At 30.5% G+C, this 17542-nt stretch overlaps 2 protein-coding genes and 1 long non-coding RNA gene across 4 annotated transcripts; all 3 read right to left on the bottom strand.

The window, feature by feature from the left end:
- Positions 1–1246: 1246 nt before the first annotated feature.
- Positions 1247–3199, bottom strand: LOC131594154 (cold-regulated protein 27). Its single transcript, XM_058866248.1, has 5 exons — positions 3026–3199; positions 2167–2286; positions 1801–2053; positions 1595–1709; positions 1247–1516 (listed from the first exon to the last, which is right to left on the bottom strand). The coding sequence occupies exons 1-4, from the start codon at positions 3029–3031 to the stop codon at positions 1618–1620; spliced, it is 471 nt and encodes a 156-aa protein (XP_058722231.1). The 5' UTR covers positions 3032–3199; the 3' UTR covers positions 1247–1516; positions 1595–1617.
- A 2189-nt stretch (positions 3200–5388) lies between these two features.
- Positions 5389–13056, bottom strand: LOC131596511 (uncharacterized). The gene is made up of 12 exons (XM_058869177.1): positions 12710–13056; positions 11479–11653; positions 11255–11338; positions 10467–10708; positions 9734–9956; positions 9268–9432; positions 9050–9181; positions 8087–8200; positions 7105–7149; positions 6398–6476; positions 6079–6135; positions 5389–5866 (listed from the first exon to the last, which is right to left on the bottom strand). The coding sequence occupies exons 1-12, from the start codon at positions 12895–12897 to the stop codon at positions 5808–5810; spliced, it is 1563 nt and encodes a 520-aa protein (XP_058725160.1). The 5' UTR covers positions 12898–13056; the 3' UTR covers positions 5389–5807.
- Positions 13057–13936: 880 nt separating this feature from the next.
- LOC131594153 (uncharacterized) lies at positions 13937–15350 on the bottom strand. Of its 2 annotated transcripts, none has more exons than XR_009281294.1 (5): positions 15032–15350; positions 14788–14846; positions 14341–14517; positions 14178–14245; positions 13937–14075 (listed from the first exon to the last, which is right to left on the bottom strand). It is a non-coding gene; the product is annotated as an uncharacterized LOC131594153 (long non-coding RNA). The 2 variants fall into 2 exon arrangements; XR_009281295.1 differs by having other exon boundaries at positions 14341–14435.
- Positions 15351–17542: the final 2192 nt, after the last annotated feature.

Here is a 17542-nt window from a genome sequence, read left to right as displayed (position 1 = left end):
TAGTGTTATAGATGCTTTCAAAGGTAATCACTATAGGAAATGCACTTTCACGATTCTTTTATATTTTATTTCCCCAAAAAGAGACAGGAAGTTCGAAATATCGCGTAACCCTAACATCCAGAAGATCCTAATGTATAGCATATTGCAAGAACTCCTGACATTGATGATGATTCCTAATACTTAATTCTTCGCTATGGTGGTGGTTACTACTAGTGGAAGTGTCGGTTACAAGTTCCATCTACTTTCTCGCTATCTCAAATTCCTAAGATAGGTCTATCACATTTTTGCCTTTCATTTTCAACCGGTAAGTTACGCGATGGAGGTTCTTCTTTAATGGGTGAATTGTGATCTATTGAACAACAGAGAACAGAAGGAAAGATATTGAGGTTGGGAAGTCTGTTGTATTTTCAGCAATTGAATTGTTCGTCGTCTTCTTCTTCTTTAAGTTAGCCCATTGTAGTAGTTCGTGATTTATGAATCAGAGAGATCTGAACATGGATTTCCTATAAAATGAAAGTCATTCCCACAGACAGCATCAATGTTCCAGTCGACTTCAAGTATGTACCACTGCGGCTACGAAGTACTGTCTACTTTGGGTTAGAGAACCCTTACGACTTTTTTCTTTAGAAAAGACACCTCATTGCATGGATGTGTATGGATGTTGTATATAAACAACCCTTAGGCTTGATTCTTAAACAATTGGGGACTATTTTGGCCAGCCTAGAACAATCTCCCCTAATCGAGACTAAGGGCACAGTGCGAACTTCGAATTCCCACATGCTGAACCAATATTCTATGGTGGAACCAAAAATATTTTATGAAGTCTTGATGCGGTGGAGCAAGTTTTCGATACAGTGGATAAGAGGTTGGCCTACAGTTACTGAATGAAAAGTAGTGTAAGATTCAATTATGGTTAAAAACATATCTGAGATTTTGCGTGGGATCTCTTATATATGAGGAATATATGAGGAGTGGTTAAAGATCTCCTTACTTTTCAGAGTGGTATGTAGGAAACTGTTGGATGACATTCAACAACGAAGGACAATCTATGGTGTAGATCGAATACGGGTCTGGAGGTCGCGTGTGCACTGCGCTTTCAACATCTTATGACTTTGAATTGATGATTGTGCATTTTCGATATTAAGCCTCAGGCCTGCCGGAACATTATTTTTCTAAATCAATTTAATCTATAAAATTATTTTTTAAAAATATTTGAAAATGTATCTTTGGTTTTCATCCATTTAGATATTATAATGATAATGCATCATACATTTAAGAACTAAAATATCAGTTCACTCTTGTACATACAAAGAGTTTAATATTAAGTTTCCAATTTCCAATTATAAGTTAACTCCAACCATTAGCTTGTTTAATTTTTCTCAACTCCTCTTGTTGCTGCCTAAGAACATTTCATTCAGAACTGCCACATTTATGACAAAACCTCTTATTCTTTGCAGCAGAAACACAATTCTAAGTAACATCTCCAATTGAAAGAAAATTTGCTAATATGAACCATCTGAAACAGAATTCGAAAATTAATGTTCATCATTTAGTTCCAAGAAAGTACAAGTAAAAGTGATTTTCAAACACCTACCTTCAGTCATTGCCATTTGCATGTCAACAATCAAAAGATTTTCGTCTTTTCGCGCTACTTGTGCTTTTCCTTTCGCATTTCACTTCTTCGTCAACAAAATTCTGATCGGACACTTCTGCGAGAACCAAACAAAACATAACGGTGATAATTAAGAAAATCGTTGAGTAAAATTAATCATAGTTAACAATTTGATTAATAAGACTAACCAGTATCGCTTGAAATCATATTTTGATCATAAATTTGAGATTCATAAGAAATTTTCTTCCTATGGCTTAAACTAACAACATGTTGAGATGTTATAGGGGATGGAGACATTGCACTTTCTTGTTTGCTTGAAGATCTATAGTGCTGAATCCATGGATTCGCGATTAAATCATTGCGCGAATTACCTCTACTCATCTGTTGATTCTCACGTTCGAAGTTCATCTTTTGCCAACAACCACCGCGAAGAACCTTGAACTATAATAATGGTAAATATGAAGAAAAAAATTATAAGCTAAGAAATTTTAAAATTAAGAGAATTTTAATTAGTGTTACAAAATTTTGAAATTTTAAGGATATGGAAATGAAACCTGGCCAGTAGAATTTGCTGTTTGCTTAGAATCATACAAGTCATTAACAAAAGATGCTTCTATTGACTTTATATACATGCTGTGTTTTTCATCTGTCCATTCTTCAGTTTCCCTAATTCCCTGTGATTTTATCAAACCATCATAATATATAAAGTTAATTATTGATTATCATAAGCCAGAAATGAATATTAGTACAATCTCCTTCAAATATTTAGTTCTTTTAAGCTTTTATTTATGCCAAAAAATATCCAAACGGAATATTCTTCATTTCTTTTCTGAAAAGATATTTTTCATTTCAGATCAATTCATAACTCAAAAAAGCATGGATTAATGCATGCAGATAGATATATAATTGTAAATATGTTTCAGAAGATAAATAAATAGTTACATAAATATGTAAATATATAGGTAAAAGTTCCTTTGCCTGTGCATATAAATTAATTATTTATTTAAATAATTATTAAATATTACGATATAAATGGCCGAGTTGGTGTAAGGCACCCGTTTAAGATCTCTCATAAAAGGCTTTGATTGAAATTACACTCAACAAAAGGGTAAACTAAAGTCTTTTATTAGCAATTTAATAACACAAAAAGTCAGTTCATTTAGCAATAATAGCATAAATAAATATATTTAAGAGAAACATTAAATATATATAAGAAATATCTAAATCTATGGTCACCCCCTCAAATGCTTAATCAACCCCTAAATCTCTATCTTAATAGCAATTACATACAATTTTTCCTACTCTAAGAGAAAAATCCAACAAAAAAAAAATCCATTTCATATAGATCAAATACAAAAGAATAATTGGTAGTAAAAATATCTAAAAAAACTTAGTGTGAGAAAGAAGAGGTACCTCCATATGTTTCTTCGAAACTGATATAGAGACGGGTTGACTCGTTGTGAACTCGTCCGAGTTGGAAATTGTGTTCTTTCTTTCTTCTCTTTCTTTGTTAGAAGATGAAGAATAATGAAAACAAAATGAGGAATAAATGAGAAATAAAAAGAGAAAGAGAGAGAAAATTGAGACGGTGTTGTTTGTTGGAACAAAAAGAGAATGCAGTTGTATTCACTTTTACACGTGTCGTGGGACCAATTGATTGCCACATCACTTTTGTCCTTTTTTCGTAGATATTTTCATTGGGGCATCAAAAATATCTGTTATCCTTTATTTTTGTTTGATGAAAAAAAATAAATATCTCTGATCTTTCTACCTCACATTTCTTCATCTTATGATAATATCATAATACATTAATGTTTAATATTATTCATGTGGCGTAGACATTACTGAACTTCAAAATCCGTCAACCCCATTTGTACATTACTATTTCTTTATTTTATATATATATATATATATATATATATATATATATATATATATATATATTCTTTTTTATTTATATATTTTTATGAGATATTAAAATGTTGTACTATGCTTTCTGGACCTGTGCTAGATATTTTTATCTGTGCATCTGTACTTTTTTCTGGCAAAACTTCTTTCGGAAGTGATTGAGTGTAGTAGATTCAAAACGACAAAATAGATATTTTAATTTTGTGTACAATTTTTTAAAAAAAATTAACAGGGGATAAATAGATTGCATTAAAAAATTATTTTCGAAAAAAGATGTTTTTTAAGTTTTCAAATATCAAAATTTTGGCTGTATAATTTTGAAGATATTATATATATGTTTTGTTTATGAACATGTTTTTTAAAATATATATTAATATTTGTTTATAAAAAATTGGGTCAATAATTAGAGAACATGATAAGCTTTTCATAAAGTATCCAATTCAATTCATGTATTCTCTGGAACTTATCGCCTCCAAGCTGGTAATCTGGTCAAATTAGATTTGTTTGGATTTTATTTATTTATTTATACTTATCCACAAACACAGATATTTGCATGTCAACGAGCTATCATTAACCTAATTTGTAAAAAACGTCGAAAAAATTTATAAAAACTGATTTTATAAATTATTTCAATTTTATATCTTGTTATATAAAGATATTTAAAAATAATCATTTATATATAAATGTTTGTTTATTATAAATGACTAGTTTAATTAATAATTTTAGTTGTCATTTTAAAACAATTAATTGATATAGAATCATTCACATAAATCAAACTGGTAATAAGCTGCATAGCTATCTTTTTAAAGGGAAAATCAAATTTTTTTTAAAATTAAATTTATTGTTTTAGATGACACAATATATCATGTTTGGTCTGAAGCAGCTTTAAAATTAAAAATTTGAAAATCTTTCACAATTTTATGATATTTATTTTTTAAAATCTTTATTTGTATGCAACATAATGTATTTTCTTTAGAATAAATTTTTAAAACGATGCATCATTTTATCTTTGCATTAATAAATTCGTTTGCTATTTTTCTAGTTTAGGATTTGATTAGAGAATGTGGGGTGGTATTTCACAATAGAGAAATGTCATTATAAATAAACTGAAAAAAAAATGTAGTTAAATAACCACAATCATATTTCAATTAATTCATTCTTTTATTTTAAAATAAATTTAAAGACATGGTAGATTGATGATTTTTTATTGAATAAGAGTGTAAAACTATTTTACACTGTCAATGCATATCCATTAAACATTTATAAATAAGAGTTAAAAACTAGTGCATTGACAATATAAAATAGTTTTACACTATCTTCCAATTAAAATTTAACTTTTAGCCATGTCATATAATTTATTTAAAAATAAATGTATAATTTGACACTTAACATAATTGTAATTGGTTGACAATAATCTTACACTATCATCCGATTAAAATTTATCATTTAACTATGTCATATAATTTATTTAAAAATAATCGTATAATTTGGCACTTAACATGATTACAATTGGTTACTCTCCCATTTCAAAATAAATGACACATTTGTGTTTCAAAATAAATTTGTTTTAAAATAAATGGCTTTTAACTTTTATAGTATATTTTTAGATTTGATCTTTCAATTGTTACCTTAATTATTACTTTCAATTTACTATTTCTTTTCTTTCAACATTGAATTAATCATAGTTAAAATACACTAATAATCAATAAAAATGATTTAGTAAGATTATTATTCTCTCTTTCATTTATCAATTTTTTTTAACAGAAGTGAAAGTGACTACTATAAGTCTAGAACACTTATTTTGGAATTGAGGTAATAAAATAGACTCAGTTAAAAAGTGTAGTTTATGTCACTGTTTAAGGCAGAGCTACCAAACACACCAACAATTCGTTTATCATTTTTTTAGCATATTCAACAAGAACCATACATTATTAAGACAAAAATAATTGTTTTGCAAAAATTCAATCAAGATATCTGTATACCAACAAAAATAAGATCCAAAATTTTTTCTATACTAACAGAATAATGGAATGGAATTGACAAGACTGAAGTAGAACTGCATATAAACAGATTAGGGTTTGACTTCATAGTTTGAGAGATTGGAAAGAAGTAAAACTGTGCAACCAGGAATTAACTCCCCCAAGATTCATGATCTCACTTCAGTCTTGCCTGCATTGAATTATTGATAAGCTTGCTTTCTAACCTTCGGTCATTTACAATCTTCAAATGCCAAGCTTAAATCAATAGAGTACATAACTTGGTAAAAGCAAAACAAGCAAGTTTTGATTCAAGTTTCTGACTTCTGTTCATTTTCTGTAATAACAACATCTTGCAAATCCATTTGCCCTGCATGATGAATACAGAAAGTTAAAACATATATGCCGTAAAAATAACCAAGTTGAACTAATATTGGTCACACCGGAAGAAACAAAGCTACTGAGAATAACTGCTATTGTTAACAAATTCTACAAAAGAAATTAGATTGTGCAAAAAACTTGCATGCCTCAAGTCATCAAGTTACTAGTTTACATATGTGCGTTAAGTTTGGATGATCATACCTAACAAGGAAATCAATGAGGGTGATTTTGATGATCCATTTACTCTGATATCTTCATCTGCAAAATATAATGTCAAAATCTGAGGATGAACACTAAAATATTAAAGCAGCAAATGACAGTTGTTTTAATCAACAAATATTTGCCATATTTTTGGTCAACCTAAGGTGCAGCTATTTTGTTTGTAGAGTATCTTTCTAGGCCATGCTTACAACAATTGGAGGATCATCATTTCTTACTTAATATAAACTTAAATCCAGGAAATCATCGGCCAAAATTATGATCTGTTCTACAATAGCATGAGGCATCAAAAGTTGAATACCTGTACTTCCAATTGATTTAAGGATGTCTGATTTCTTAAAAGTATATCCTATGAAATTAGTGTCTTTGGATGTCAACATCTGCAAGTGTCAAAAACAAAAATAAAACATCACTACTTTGAAACTTTAAATAAACAGTAGATTATCAGGAAAGATGGAAGCTGTTCCAAAATAACAGGAGAAAACAATGTTTCTAGAAGAACAAATTTGATACTAACACAGAAATAGAGGACAAACTTATTTTGTTAGACTTGTATCATCCAGCACTGCTCATCAAATTAACATTCTAAACCAAGAAATTGTAATCAACTAAACTATGAAAAAAAAAATGTTTAAGTTAGTAATTAAAAATGTAGTGCAACTAAGGAATATTTGGGTATACTTGCACTATAGCCATCTGCACCATTCCAGTACACATATGTATGGCATGGAAGAGTCCAAAGACACTAGCAGATGTGCTACATTTACAAGACAGTGAAGGAACCTTTCAAGAGGAATAAACATGACAAAAAATTAAATTTAATAACACATAAAGAGAAGACAAACTTATTTTAGTAGGCCTTATTTATGCAATTGAATATACATTTATCCAGTATTTGCACTATTGTTCATCTTTATCAAAATAACCTTCATCTTTGATCATTAAATATAACAGGAGCCAGACATAATTCTTTTTTAAAAAAGAAAGATGAAAAGCTTAAAAAAATACCTTTCTCCAAGGTCCCATTGTTTCTGTTACGGATGGGGGCCCTACCTGCCAATTATTGAAATCGCAAGCTTAAATGTGGTTAGAAAGTATGAAAAATATATTAGGCATAAATCAACTACAATGTTCAATAATATCCAAAAGCTACAATTTTGGAAAATATTCTTTTACCGACTCAGTGTCTGCACATGATAACAAAATAGGAAAGGTCCAGATAACTAAGATGTGGATCCCATCCAGTGACATGAGAAGTGAGTAGTATGTGGACCCAATAAAAAATGGGTGGGAGGGGTTCTTAATATGAAAAATGGGAGAAGAGTTTTAAGGGTGGGATTTGAAACACACGAGAGAAAAATTTGCGACAATCCAACATATAATAATACTTCTCAGGAAAGATTGGAGAAACCTTTTCAAAAGAAAAAAATATAAGATTATTTTAGTTTTTCTCTATTACTTCAAAAACTAACCAACTCTTATAGCCTCAACAGCAGCTACTAAAGCATTTCTCCACTTGCTGAGATCAATTAGATGCATTCAACAATATAAAGTCCCAATATGGATCACGAATTCTTAGAGCATTGTTTAGGAACATTGATCATTAACAATGTATTAGAGGTTTTATGATCCAACGGTTAGAAGTTGGATCCTTGTTACCCCTTTCTAAATACAATCTTGAATTTCTGTTTGAAAATAAGGCAAAGTGGGGTTCATGTGTCTTCCATACAAGAGACCCGAGGTTGGTTTTAATTAAACTGTAACAGCAAAGATAATTTGCACTGTGATGATCATGGGGACAGATATATACCAAGAACACTTGTAGCTAAACCATTTAGGTTATTATCTTGCACATGCATAATGACACGCTTTCTTTACATATTTCATATGTTTATAAATCAAATCATTTTAGAGCTTACAAGAAATTATAGCGTGTGAAAAAAATTCACTCATTTCCAATGTATAAACGTTCCTGTAATTATGTACTTACATCAGGAAACTTCTCAAAGTTTTGTGTGTCCAAGTCTCCAATGACTGTAGGTTTATATGCAGCTTCTGATTCATAAAGCATGTCCCACTGAATACCCCTGAACCATGGATGAGCCTGAAAAATAAGGGCTGCTATGTTTAGTATTTTAATAGTATTTAGAATTTTCGAACCACATAACACTAACTACCTGATTTTTGAGGAATCATCAATTTCTTAACTAGAATATAGTTAGTATTTTAATGAATTTTCATAAAAACTAAGCTATGCATGTTTGGTTTCAGTAGAGTATCATAATCGATTTTGCTTCCTGTCAAACATGATTTTTAGTGAAAATAGGAAATTGGAAGCAAACAGGAAAAATGCTTCCTGTAAAGGACTTGGGTATTATGGGGTGTCTAAGCCCCACATCGAGTAGTATGGAATGCTGGGTGGAGTATTTAAGTAGCTTGGCTACTTAAATACTCCACCCAAGTTCTTTAATATTAATCCCTTCCCAATGCACTTTTTACCAAATCGACATGTTAGCTTTAGTAAAAAGCTCAGTTGGTAGCTAGCTGTGTAGGGACATCAGGTGCAAGGTTGCGGGTTCGAACCCGTGACATCCAACTTACTCATCTTTAAAAGGTGAACTTCAGCCACTAGGCTACATGATCAAAAAATAATATATCTTTGGATCCTCTCCAAAAGGAAATCAAACATCCTGTTTAGCTACTATTGTCATGCCAAATATTTTGGAATCCAAATCTTGATTTGACTAAGTGATAAAGTAGCTTTTACACTGAGTTAGAAATTTTACTGTAAGTTTTGCATCAAACCAACTTTTAAAGTAAAAAACACTCAAACATTAATTGCTTTACTTTAAACTCAATTGTTACCCAATCAATTTGGCAAAAAAAATTCCATTCAAAATCACATTTATAGAGCAGTTGCCCAAACAAACAATATTCCCATGGGAGTTTTTACCTTTATTTCGTCTACTCCCCTCGTTCCTAATCTTGTGTCAACATCACATAATAAGCTACAGATGAGATCCTTAGCTTCAGCTGATATCTTGGGTTCTTCCGGGAATTTCAGGCATGCTTTCCAATTCACAATCTGACACAATACAGGAATACCAGCTTGTTGGAAATAATTAATTTAGAAGATTTAGAAAGGATGAAAAATTCAATCAACCGCAATACCTTCCGGCAGGTCATCCTTGGATCATCAGAACAAAATGGAGGATATCCAACAAGCATCTCATACATGATTGCCCCAAGAGACCACCAATCACACTCTATTCCATACCCCTTCTTGAGCAAAACTTCAGGAGCCATGTAGTCAAGAGTTCCAACAGTTGAATATGCCTGATGAAATGTAAAAGATGATAAAGTTAATAGATTTTGTAGTTTAAACATCAAATAAAATTGCCACTTAATATTAGCGGAGGCGTGATAAATTTTGGATAAAAGTTGAAGCATTTTTGGATTTGATTATTCTGTCTTTGAAGTAAAAAGTGTTCCATGGAAGATTTTGATTGTAAAACAGTTTCCAGCACCAAATAAACTAATTCAAACAAACATTAATCCATATACTTCAACTATTTGTAAGTTACACAAATAGGTACACATTACATACAGGGGAACTTGAAATGGGGGAGACTCATACCAATGCACGGCGATTACGCTTCCACTGCTGTAATTTTTCCTTTGGCATCAACCAAGGGGAGACAAAATATCCTTCAGTTTCACTAGTTGATTCTTGACCGTTAAAATCTTCATTTTCTAGTAAAATTGTTGAATACTTGTCATCAAGAGTCTTACATAAGCCGAAGTCTGAAAGCTTCAAATGACCATTTTTATCCAGTATAAGGTTATCAGGCTTTATATCCCTACAAGCAAAATACCATCAACTCAGCATAGCAATATTTCACTAAATAAATTTCGTAATATTCCTTCAGATACATGCTAGTATGTTAAATATAACTTTATGTAAGTTAGATAAATGTGGCTTTGGTGATTCTGAAGACCCTCTTAACATTATATGAAGACCAGTTGGCGGGACAATAATTTAATGTAAATCATTTCACAGCAGCATAAAAGTGTACAGTGACTGCAGAGTGTCCCTAAATATAATCATTTATAATCTGATGACAAGCTAAATATAAATTGCATAAGCTCTACTCAACATTTGCATTCCTTATTAGAATGGCAAGCTGCTTGCACGTAAGATTCTGTTTTTTGATTAATTTAAAGAAGACGGTGTTTATGTTTGTTAGACCAAGCCATAAGCTTGGCTATACCTCCAAGTGTTCTCTGCCCACAATTCATAGTCTGTTGTGCATAAACTGGCTATTGCCAACCAATAGAACAAGAATTGTACAGTTCAAAAATAGTAATACCTATGTACATAGTTGTGTTGATGTATTGAGTGGATAGCAAGAATACTTTCAGCAATGTAGAAGCGAGCAACATTTTCAGAAAGAATATCTTCTCTCATTAACAGTGTCATAATGTCGCCACCAGGTAAATATTCCATGATGAGATATAGGAAATCTGAATCTTGGAAAGAATAATGGAGTTTTACTATGCATCGGCTATCGACCTCTGCCAGCAAGTTCCTCTCAGATCGTACATGTTCCACCTAAATTAGAATGACATCAAGATGCAAAAATAAGCACGCTAATTGATTCCAAACTCCAAAGGAGAGAATAAATTTATAGATCATTCATTGCACTCTTGCATTAAAATGCTTAACCTGTATAATTATTGAACTCAAAACTTCCCATGACTGATTTTATTCCATTTTTATCCAGTCAAAGTACATATGGCATTAGCTTTCTGACGGTTTAAGTAAAATTTTAAAACAACAGACTGCTAGAAACAGCACGCAGGTATAAAGAAGAATCAAGTTTGATGATTGTGAAACGCCTTCTAGTAAAAATATGGTTACAAAAATTAGATACTATTTTCTGATAACTGAAAACTAGCAAGGCATCCCAGCATCAGTTAAAATTAAACCATCACAGCATCAGTTAGTTTAATTAGGGAAGTATTAATGAAATCAATTACATGGAAGAAATAGGGCAAAACAGATAAATTATGTGTTTTGGTTCTTTTCTGCAGCAACTGGTGCAATTTTGAAGATTAATGCATTAAACTAGTGCATGCAAAGTTTGACAGACGGTACCTGTCCACGGCTAAGCATCTCTGACTTCTTCAATTTCTTCATGGCAAAAATCTCTCCAGTACTTTTACCACGGCATAACCTCACCTACATTTTTCACAAAAGCTAACAACTTACAGTGATGCATGAACATACTTTAAGTTCACAACAACCAGACAACATCCAAGAAACTACAAGTTTATAAAGCAAATTTAGCACTAATCCATTGCTTAATTGTGTTTTCGTACCTCACCGAAAGCACCTTTACCAATTACTGTTAATTGCTCAAAGTCATCAATTCCAATTTTACGTCTTTGAAGCCGCATGTACTCAGTTTCTTTGCGCTCCAAATTCCTCATCATCACTTCCTGCTCTTCCACTGGTAATTGAGATTCCTGCACTCTCCTTTGAAGCGCTCTACGTCTGAATCAGCGCAATAACAAATTTCAAAGAATTAATAACACTTGATATTACCTATATACAACATGACATTTCCACCATAACCACCTAATATACCAAATTACAGATAAACTATATTGCTTAAATGCAAGTAATCATATAACTCACATGATAATCTTAAAATCTATTACTATACAACAGCAACAACAACAACAACCAAGTTTTTCCCACTAAGTGAGGTCAGCTACATAAATTCAACTTCCGTCATAATATTCTATCCAAGACCATACTTCTATCTAAATAAATAATCTTGAAATCTTTCTTAATAACTTCTCTTATAATTTTTAACTTCCGTCATAATATTTTATCCAAGACCATACTTGTATCTAAATAATTAATCTTGAAATCTTTCTTAATAACTTTCTTATAATTTTTCTAGGTCTTCCTCTACCTCTAGTTGTTTGACTCCTCTCCATCTAAACTACTCTTCTTACCACAGAATCTACAGATCTTCTCTCTACATGCTCAAACCACCTAAGTCTATTTTCCACCATTTTTTCTACTATAAGTGTTATTCCAACACTCTCTCTAATATTGTCATTTCTAATCTTATTCTGTCTGGACTTACCACACATCCAACGCATCTAATTTTACTATCTCTAGTCTTACCACATATCCACCGCAGCAATCCTCCTTGTATCTGCTACACTAAAAAATCTATTACTATATGCTAAAAAAATTGTGTTGTCCGATCAAAGCCATACAAATTCAGAATGATATCATTCAGTGTAAATTTGCCAAATGAAGCATTAGATTACAAATCTAACTATTTTCAATTTAATTCAAACATAACCATAAAGGGATAAAAAAATAACATAACAATAGATAAATTAATAAACTCGTGCTGAAGGATTATCATTAATTTGCAAAGAATTGAAACTAAATTTACACATACTATCAAAATCCGAAGATCACATAGTGAAAGTAATAAATACAAAAAGGAAGAGAAAAAAATATAAAACAGTGAAATGCGAATAGAAGTAGTAATAGTAGTAGGTAGGTCGTTCGGTAGTTGTGTACCTATCTTTGCGATCCTGCAATCCTTGAAGATAATTCTTGTAATGATTCTCGATGAATTGTTTAGCGGCGGCAGCTTTCTGTTTAGTAACCGGAGAAGAAACCGACACGTCGGCACCGGAGTCAAAGTCGCCGCGATCATACTTCATGTTAATAGCTCCAAGCCTAACGGTTCCATCGTAACCGTCCATTTGGATCGCCGATCACGAGATCTGTGATTGCGATGATGATGATGAATCCGTGAAGATTCAACACGACGGTGTAGTAGTGATGATGAAGTTGTTAGAGAGAGAAAGAGAAAGAGAGGAGTATTTGTTGGGATTGAAAAAAGTGCTGCAAAGCTGTAGTGAAGCTGTCTTATCTGTAACTATGAGTTGTCTCTTCTACGAATTTAATATTTAAATATTAAAATAATTGGCTCGGTAAAAAATAAAAAAGGAGAATATGATGGAAATTGGGAAACCTTATTTTGTAATGAAACGCAGGTAAATAAAGTAGTACTCTATTAACTTTCTCTATATTCTTGTTTTATTATTTTTAGAAAAATAGAGATAGAAATATTTTTATGCCAAAATATTGAAAATTGATATATATTTTAAAAAGAGTAGAAAATCATTTGTAGAAGGTTGAGGGATAATTTTAAATTTTGTATCAACAAAAACTTAGATTACATTTCACTGTCACACGCATCTATATAAACCCACATAGGAATATTCCTTTTAAAAGGATAATTACTACAGATTTTTAAATAGTGAAATTTATGTGTAGTCTACCAATAGAATGTGAATGAAAAATATGACCATAAGTAGGCCTGAGCATCGGTCGGTTATGGGCGGGTGCGGGTTCATTTTGGACCAATCATATAAAACCGAATTTCTCAATTATAGGCCCAATTCCGCCCAGACCAGGATCAGTTTGATCGGGTCTCGGTTTATATGGGTTACGGGTCCTGATGGGTGGGTTGATTCGGTTTTGGGCCTCTATAAAATTGAGTCAAAATTGCATATTTTTTTTACTAATATATATACTCTTTGTTCTATAATGGCCCAAGAATGTTTTTTTTTTATTTTTTATTTTTCTATTCTTTGTTCTATAATGAATTTCAAATAGGAAATAAATAGATTTTAAAATTTGTTTTTACTGATGTTTTTTTAACTAAGTTCAGCAGTCTAATTAAGACAAAAACATACATGTATACAAATTTAAACATATATATATATTATATATTTTGGCCTGCTTGCTTCATTACATTTAAGAAGAGTGTTTAGTGGTAAATAACATCCACACAATTAAGGTTAAGTAATTAAAATAAAAGCATTAATTAGAAAATGTCCAACATCTACCATGGAATTCATCACAGCACACCAAACTGCAAAAGAAATAAAAAAATTTAATTAGAGTATAAAAGAAAATTATTAATGGCAAATTTAAGAAAAAATCAACAAAACAATTGATATATCTTCAAACTCACCAATTACTCACTAAGTAACAACTTCAAAATAAGCAAGATTCTTCTTCTTTCAAGGACCTTTATCCTTCCTATTTGTTCCACAATAAACATTTCAACACAATATAATAATAAGTTGTTTGAGAAATAATTTATTAAAACATTTAGAGACACAAGTTATACTTACTTTGACAGCATAAGCTAACTCCTATGTTCATCTTCTTCTAATCTCAGGAAGCTGGTTTCTTTAAATCACACAAACACTATCATTCATTCTTCTTCCTATATTTTTTTGTAATTTGTTAAACATCATAGAAATCAACATTGGCAAACATAGGGAACATCATAGAAATCAACACTGTACCTGAAAAATAATTAGAAATTAATCACTCAATTTCCAACTCAATGAAACAATAGCATTTTATTGATAAACTCTACAATGTAAAAAATTAACCAGTTTCCAATGGTTTTATAGATCACCAAATAAAAAAAATTGATAACATTTAATGAAACAAAATATATATCAGTGAGAAGAACATACATAAGAACATAAACCACTTCATCAGAGTATCAAGTTTACCATTAACTTCAACATACAAAAATAAAGTTTTTAACTACAGATTAAACAACTTACCATTAACTTCAACGGTTTCCATTTTCCAAAGGATCCTTACACAAGCTTTCTTGGTTGTTCTGTTAAGAAGAATATGTTAACCCCCAAAATAAAAATATTTAACCCTAAACAGTAAAAACATTATAGAAAAACAAAGGAGAAAATCTATAAAATCTAAAACAAGAGCATGAAATATTAGATGATTCTTTAGAAAGAAAAATGACAAAGGAAAAATGATAAACATGAACAACGAAGAAATTATTACCTGAATAGTAAGAGATAGGAGAAATGAAGAGTGTATGTGAGATAAAGAGATGAAGAACAAGCTATGTAATGGATTGCTCGTTTCAAATAAGGTGGAAAGATTCAAGCTAAGATTTTTTCATTTTGGTTCCTCCGTTTCTGTTGAGAGAACGAGTTAGAGGCGAGGTGTGAATGAATTGAGATGGTGATATAAACTTTATATAGCTAGGGTTTCATGCTGAATAGTTTTGGACTGGATTGCATATTGCTATTGGGCTTATGCTTGCTGGGTCATGTTATCCATCGGTCGGGTGTGGACATAACGGTTTATATTTTCTTAAAACCGGGCCCGACCACATTAACCCACTCATAACCATTTTAATGGACCCGTAACCCGTATGACCCGTTTGAACCCACCCATTAGTCAAAAAATTTAACCGGTTTCTTCGGGTTCGGGTGGGTCCGGTTTTGATGCTCAGGCCTAACCATAAGTGTCACAAATATTAATGTGAATCGTCGACCAAAAAAATTAACCTGATATCTTTATATTGTTAGATTTTTATACTACTTTATTAATATAAATAACTTTTAAAATGTTAAAAATACTTAATACATGAAATTAGTTGGATATGTCTACAATGCAATTAATAATTATATTAAAATAATTTTTTTTACATCTACAATAATTAAAATATTTAATTTTTAGAAGATATTTTTACGATTAATTATTATTTATTATAAAATTAATTTAAAATTGGTAATTAAATAATTAATTTTTTACCAAAGTTGAAAACTATTCCTTAAAATAAACTATTTTAAAAATTGAATATGAAATTCTTTTTATGTGAAAAGACATTTTGTCAACTTTCAAGTTGATTGTGTGCGTGCGTGTGGTTTAGTGGTGACATCTTGAGTCTTAAGGGTGTGCTCAACCATAAAAAAATTATTTATTTATTCTAAATTTTTTTTAGAAAAATATTTTTTAATGGCCAAACGGAGAGTTACTCCATTCTCACTCCATAGCACTTTACAATAATAATAATAATAATTTTTACATTAAAAAAAATGTCGGTCGAAATATAGGCATAAATAATTTATCTTATTTTTAACGTATTATTATTATTTATATTTATAAAAAATTTATTTTACCTAAAGTTAATTTTTTTTCAACCATCCATCGTCTATAAATAATTAACTGTTTAAAATATATTGTTAATATATATATATATATATATATATATATATATATATATATATATATATATCAATTAAATTCTAGTTTGTAGGGGAAGTTTAATGGTAAGACTTAGCATTTCACCGCTAGACTACACACACGAACATATATAAGCTCAAACATTTCACTGTTAGACCACACACATATAGGCTACTCTCTAATATTATTTTTATACTTATTATCAATGAGTTTACATTGCTTAATATACCAAAATATGATATTTTTCTATATGCTTTATCTGTAACACTTATTTTTTACTATAACTCTTCTTTCATATTTAAAATATAACCTAGCATAATGGCAATGTAAAAAATTAATTGGATATAGTTGCAATCTTTGAATACCACATTAAAATTTGGATAAATAATCCTAAATCACAATATTACAATGCATCTTATATAAGGTTTCAATAAATTTAAAATTTTAATTTAAGTATGTTAGTAAAATTGTTGTTGTTGAAAATGGGTAGGGTGGGATTGCACGTCAATTTGCTCACATGAAAGTGGTAGAATATTGGAAGTATTTGGCATCATCATGATAGTTGATTCTGACTAAGGCTTTTTGTCGGCGGAGATTCATGCATATGAAAGAAAAGAACGTTAGAGATCCACGTTCTACTAATTGTGCGTGACATTTGTGGCACCAAGTCGTTGAGTGGCGACGTATAGTTGTACATCTACAATCTAACGGTTCAGATTTATGCAGTGTTGTTAATGGTTGATCGTACGGTCTACAAAAGTTGTTGCGTGATGCAGTAACTATGTGGAATCTAAATCTCAATGGAGTAGAGACTACGGTGACGAGCATGAGCGTGCTGTGCAAGATTCAATTCAATCTGAAGACAAACTTCAATTCTAGTATTTTGAATTACTTTCAACTCTATCAAATGCACAATAAATTGACTAAATGATCATTCAAATAATAGTCAATTTTTGTTCAATAGAAAGATCGTAGGAAATTTCGGGTTAAATTATCTTGAGAATTTTGAATTACGTTAATGAATTCTTGATAAATAAAAAATTGAAAATTTTTAGTAAAATTTGATTTTCGATTTCTTTAACATATGATAGTATTTCACTAGCAATAATTTTATTCAACTAACTTTATTTGCAACAAAATTTTAACGTGTAATCAAATAATGCATAAGTTTTATATATTATGGAAATCAAAGTGAATTGAACATGAAATAATGTTTGAATCAAACTCCGTTTATTTTGACTTTTTTTAAAAATGATTTTTATAGTGTTACGTAATTTTGTGAAAAAAAATTTATAAAGAAATTTTTTATAGAAGTTTCAA

Source organism: Vicia villosa, linkage group LG4 (assembly GCF_029867415.1).
Source record: "Vicia villosa cultivar HV-30 ecotype Madison, WI linkage group LG4, Vvil1.0, whole genome shotgun sequence".
Lineage (NCBI taxonomy): Eukaryota > Viridiplantae > Streptophyta > Magnoliopsida > Fabales > Fabaceae > Vicia > Vicia villosa.
The sequence above is the reverse complement of the archived record's forward strand: the minus strand, read 5'-3'. Positions and strand labels throughout refer to the sequence as shown.

What these genes read in the sequence shown, in the direction of transcription:
- LOC131594154 (XM_058866248.1), bottom strand. An exon ending in CAGCAAATTCTACTGGCCAG is followed by an intron (nt 2,054 to 2,166) that starts GTTTCATTTCCA and finishes CCATTATTATAG; the next exon opens with TTCAAGGTTCTTCGCGGTGG. An exon ending in TATGATTTCAAGCGATACTG is followed by an intron (nt 1,710 to 1,800) that starts GTTAGTCTTATT and finishes TGGTTCTCGCAG; the next exon opens with AAGTGTCCGATCAGAATTTT.
- LOC131596511 (XM_058869177.1), bottom strand. Translation starts at nt 12,897, where the DNA reads ATGGACGGTTACGATGGAACCGTTAGGCTTGGAGCTATTAACATGAAG. An exon ending in ACTTTGAGAAGTTTCCTGAT is followed by an intron (nt 7,150 to 8,086) that starts GTAAGTACATAA and finishes AATAATTGGCAG; the next exon opens with GTAGGGCCCCCATCCGTAAC. An exon ending in CAATGGGACCTTGGAGAAAG is followed by an intron (nt 6,477 to 7,104) that starts GTATTTTTTTAA and finishes TGACACTTGCAG; the next exon opens with ATGTTGACATCCAAAGACAC.